This window comes from Cryptomeria japonica, chromosome 10 (genome assembly GCF_030272615.1).
Source record: "Cryptomeria japonica chromosome 10, Sugi_1.0, whole genome shotgun sequence".
In the NCBI taxonomy this organism is placed as follows: Eukaryota; Viridiplantae; Streptophyta; class Pinopsida; order Cupressales; family Cupressaceae; genus Cryptomeria; species Cryptomeria japonica.
Genome location: NC_081414.1, coordinates 765,898,569 through 765,904,093, shown reverse-complemented (window position 1 = coordinate 765,904,093; position 5,525 = coordinate 765,898,569). Strand labels below are relative to the sequence as shown.

The 5,525-nt window shown below is 33.9% G+C and overlaps 1 protein-coding gene across 1 annotated transcript; it reads left to right on the top strand.

Moving 5' to 3' along the window:
• Window positions 1-2,495: 2,495 nt before the first annotated feature.
• Window positions 2,496-4,992, top strand: LOC131859213 (ankyrin repeat-containing protein NPR4-like). The gene is made up of 4 exons (XM_059212783.1): window positions 2,496-2,670; window positions 2,760-3,043; window positions 3,105-3,245; window positions 4,042-4,992. Exons 1-4 carry the CDS (start codon window positions 2,496-2,498, stop codon window positions 4,636-4,638), a joined length of 1,197 nt encoding a protein of 398 aa, XP_059068766.1. The 3' UTR covers window positions 4,639-4,992.
• Window positions 4,993-5,525: the final 533 nt, after the last annotated feature.

Here is a 5,525-nt window from a genome sequence, read left to right as displayed (position 1 = left end):
TTAAACATGCACATTTGAATCTCAATTTCAATTATATCATACCAACAATATGGAAAAATCAATCAAAGTATTCATCTCTCCCATTAGGATTGGAGTTGAACCATATTCATTATTCCCTAATGATTTTTTGTGGATAATTGAGATATTAGTTTGCATCCATAAGCTAGGATCTCATTTCTACACAACCAATCATTTACGTTGTATTTAGTCATTATAATTGAAGTTATTGTAGATGATGGATTTGAAATTTGTTCTTGGTCTCAAAAGCCCAACTATGGGCTAAAGACTCAAGAACTAAAATCCAACATCAATCAATTGAGCTCTTCCCTATCAAATGCAAAACATCAAACAAATAAACAATTTCAACTATGCATTCAATGGACGCTTGACTCCATTGTGGTCCTATCTTCCTAGATCTTGCATTTAGAACCTTAGTGCTCTTAGATTTTTATAAAACACACAAGAGGATAAGGAAGAACGGAATAGATGATTTAAAATGATTAAAAAAAAATAACTAAAGATGTAAAAAGAACTCAGAACAATGTTACGACAACAAAATTTCTAGAAGTGAGAGAGAGGTTATGTGAGGAGCATAGTTTTTTATAAGAATCCTCTTAGGAAAACCAAGTCGAGGGATGAATGTGGGATAAAGAAGTTAGTTAGAGATGAGAATTTATCCCATAATTTCTAGGTGGATGAAATTGGTAGAATGAAAGGGGATAAATAGGAGGGTGAAATAGATATGGAAGATAGATTAGAAAATAAATATAATGGAATAATGATAGAATGCATATTATTTAATGGATTTAATGGTCTAATGGAGAATAATGAAATATATTATTAAATGGATTAATGGAATAATATTATGAATATTAATGGATAAGAATATTATATGATATGGATCCATTTGATAATGATTAGAAAATTGAGATTTGATAAGAGGATACTTTTTAATAAAAAAATTAGTTCGTCATCTCATTGATTCTCACACCTTTTATTTCTTTGCATCATGAATCTCCACTCACCATAGCCTCTTGTGCATGTGTTTCTGAGAGCACTTTTGATTAAGCGTGACATCTTGGTTGATAGGAATACAATGGAGTCAAAAGCCCAATTGCATGCATGTATGTTTTAGTAATTCATTTTGTTTTGCATGTGTGTGTTTTCATAGGAACTCCATTGTTGGATGTTGGAAGAAGCTAAATCTATGTTTTAGTTTTCCATTTCCTCCATCTACAGTTACCATGTAGCAATAAATAATTATTAAAGTATAGTGAGCAAGTAATAATTGATTGATAATATTGAAAATTCTTATTGATATTTTATTAGGTAGAATGTAGAGGAACTATTACTTATTTATGACCAAGTGATTTCTTAATACAACATATTTGTAAAGTACTTATTTTCTATTTTAAATGAGAACAAAGAAATCTTACAGAAAAACTAAGTTTATCTATAATAATACTAGCTACTCATATCTTCTTGAATCATGTCAACATGGCCACAAACTTGGAACCATACCATTTATATTGGTAACCATATGCCTTTATACACAAATAAATGCCCTTAGAGATCCACAAGTACTAAAATACATTTAAAATCCTTCTCTATCTCATCATTTCCATTTAGAAATTGGTGGTTTCTTGAGTCATGTAGGAAAGTAAATATTTTGAACAGAAATATGGGGATTTGATGTTGTGGTTGTACCTATTCTGGCTCCAAAAACACCCAAACCACATTATCATACATCGAAAATAACCTTTGTGTTATGCAATAGGGGGGTCAGCGGCTGCAGCACTTTTGTCAAGTCCCACAGCCATTCTGTGTCTATTCTGCAATTTTCTGTCTGCATAACACTAAAGTTATGTGTCGTAGGACATCTCGATTTTGGAACCAGATTAACCGCGTCTTGATGTTGTTATAAAGGTCACAAATAAGTGTGTGAGATAGGTTCAATCCTATGTAATTTGTAGGATGGATAATTCAGAATAGGCACGAGGATCCCATTCTATTCAGCGTAGCATGGTTTTCTTAGTCTTATATAGTTCAGATATAAAGAAAATATATACCCTTGAAATGGATAATCGTTTATTAGTCGAAAAATAAAACAAATATCCCTTCGTTATCCATTCCTTAATATATAAGAAATATAGAAACTCGATTTAGAACGGGAGATAATAATTATAGATTCAAGTTTTTACTTTAGGATTAAATGTCAAGATAGATAGGATCTTGGAATAGAATTAGAAAAGTCCAAAAAAATTTGTAGCAAAAGGATTAAGAAAAATACAAGAAAAGATACTAGTTCGGATTCATTTACACTATATACCTACCTAATCAAATCCATCAACATATACTTTGAAGTGCAATGAATCACCGTTTGAGTTGTTACTCAAAACGCCTTTAAAATGGAGGAGAGGCAAACGAAAAAAGCAATTGCCTTTTGAAAGTAAGAAACGACCTTAGACCTGCAGTGTGAGGAAAGGCTTTTTAATATGGGGAATTCATCTATTGAAACGGACTTCTTTGAAGCTTGTGAAAGTGGCGATATGAAACAAGCAAAAAGGCTGTTCGGACGCAGAGATTTCGATCCGACAAAATTAGATGGAATGAAGACAACGGTGGAGGGAAGAAGCTGTTTACATGTTGCAGTACTTGCAGGAGACGAAGGTTATCCCCTTCTCGCAGTTATTTTTCTAAAATTTAATGCTATTCTTTACTTCATTTTCTTGACAAGCTATTTGATTCATTATATGCAGTATTATTGGAAAGATTGGTGAAAAAATTAAATCAACAAAAGTTCACCGACGAAGGGGACAAGCGAGGAGACACGGCTTTGCACTTAGCCGTGTGGAAATATCGTGTCGATCTGGTGAAAGTGTTGTTAGACTTAAGCCTGCCAAATAAAAAGGGAGAAAGTCCCCTATGCATAGCAGTAAAGTTTGGATTCCTGGATGTTGTAAAGGAGTTGATAGATCCTGATCCGGAGACCACTACAAAGAGGTTACTTAAGCCGGAGGCCGCGCAAAACTTATGTAAAGATGTAAAAGTTCTGCACCTTGCTGTGAAAGGGAACCGGGTCAAGATTGTTAAATTTTTAATAGAAAAATGTCAAATTATCAAAGAGCTTATCAACAAACGCATCTGATAATGAAGGTAAGCGTGATAAGGAAACTGTTAAAAGCCAGCCAATTGTTGAAGGAGACACGTCTTTACATATTGCAGCAAAGAACAAAAATGAGCCAGTAAGTTTTTCATTTTTTGGTTTCAAATTAGAAAACTAATATTATAGTAGGTGAGTCCATGATAATTGAAATAGATTCTTTCTAAAACTGAATTTAAAGGAGATACTTATATGAAAATTATTTTTTCAACTTAATAGATTAAAAGAGTGAAATCTAAGTTTATATGACATCTTTTGTAATCTAATTCTTCTTTTTTTATTTCTGTTTTGATTGGTTTCCTTTAGCTTGTCTCCCTCCTTCGTACTTTTCATTTTCTTTGCTTCTGGTATTCTTCATCTTTCTTCCTCTTGTTGGGAATAAGCCACACCTAAATCATATATGGACCCATAACTAAGTAGGATGGAATAGCAAATGGGTAGTCTTAAGTTTGATTTTTACCTGATCTATAAAAAAAGTTTATCGTAGTATCAAAGTCCAATCAATAGAGTCAAATGAAAGAAATACTCTTGAACATTTGCAATTTGAGTCAAAGGGGTGTTGAAAAATAAGCCATACCTAAACCATAGAATGACTAGTCACCAAATGGTCTGTAGCATGGTGGTAAAGCATTCTAATAGAAAATAAATGGTCATATGTTTGACTTCTAATTGATCCATGAAAAGGCTTAAAATTTTCTTCATTATTATTTATTCGTTCTTTCTTTCTTTATATCATAATTTATTTTTACTATAATCCTTCTTTTCTATTACATCTTCATTTATGCTCTTTATAATCATGATATTTGTTTTCCTACTTCCCTTACTTTGACTTGGTTGTATATCCTCTTAAAGTTTTGTTTTGATGGTTGCTGGCGTAGATTGTGGGTTTGTTGCGGAAGGTACATGGGGTGAACAAGCAGGCCCTCAATAGTGAGGGCAAAACGCCGCTGGATGTTGCAAGAGAAGTCACGGAATACCACGAATCTTTCAGGATCATAAAAAAGCTCACAGATTATAAACCCAGTCCCAAGCCATTCATGTATTGTGCGCCAGAGGTGAGCAAAGAAAAGCACGAGAGAGCAAGGGAAATGGTAAACAAATCATTCGAAGAGAGACGTGAGACGGAACTGGTGGTGGCAGCGTTGTTGGCCACCATGGCATTTACGGCAGTGTTCACGGTTCCAGGTGGTTCGTACCAGGATTCTGACAATCAGAACCGAGGGACCCCTATTTTCCTAGGCTACTATATGTTTAAGCTCTTTATTATTTTCGACTGCATATCTTTCTTTCTATCTCTCTTCGTTTGTATCCTGTGGCAGATGGCTTCAGAGCTTACCACAGAGGACAAGATGATGTTCATGACCCTCAGTACTTTATTAACCTGCTTCATCTTTGGATTCAACGCTTGTGGTTTTATGGCTGCAGTGTATACGATATTGGAATTCTGTTATTCATTGATTTCTGTGGCACTTTAGCAGCTTTCCATCAGTTGGCAATGTTTGCAGTGGGGCGAGCTAGATTCCACCGCTTGTGCGGTGTACCTCGTCGACTTGATCATATTGTTGAAGCCGTATGGGAAAGAGCAGAGACTTCTGGGTTTCTCCACTTTATCCGGAAAGTTGATGAAAGTTACCATGATGCAATGGAAGGGGATGATGATGAAGCTTCCAAAAACAAAGGCGAAGAGGAACATGAACTTGAACATGGCTACAACTGCTCCTGCTCTTCATCCCCGTGCCTCCGCAACGTTCCCCAATCTGTTTAGCTCTCACTCTACAACCTTAAAATGGCATGCAGGTGTAGATTTGTATTTTACTAGCATATTATTGTACTGGTCTGTATGGTTTTGTTTAGTTCATGGTATGTCTATATAGTATTGTAGGTCTTATGACGATATTATATTATCCTGGTATTATGTACAGTATTATGGTTTTATTGAAATCTATATATATATTTTGGATGTCCTTATGATTTAAATGGTTTAAACATTTTTAAAGGTTTGAATAATAAGTTTCATGGTTATTCATTATCGAGAATTATCATAAATATGAGGAATAATTTAAATACTCGCGTCAATTTTGAGATTGTTTTTATTATTCATAGTGATCAAAATATCTTATCTTTCCTACCATCTATACATTTAAAGTTTCTATTTGGTACAAGACAAAGTCTCCACGTCTCAATTGAGGTAATAATATTTGTACATGAAAATTTGGATGATGAGATGTATATGAAATCCTCAAAAGAGTTTATTTGGGATCACAAAAGAAGATTTGTTTTTAAATTAAAGAAATCTTTGAATATAGATAAATATCACATGAAGTTTAATTCTTTCATGGTAAGTCAGAATTTTACAAGACTG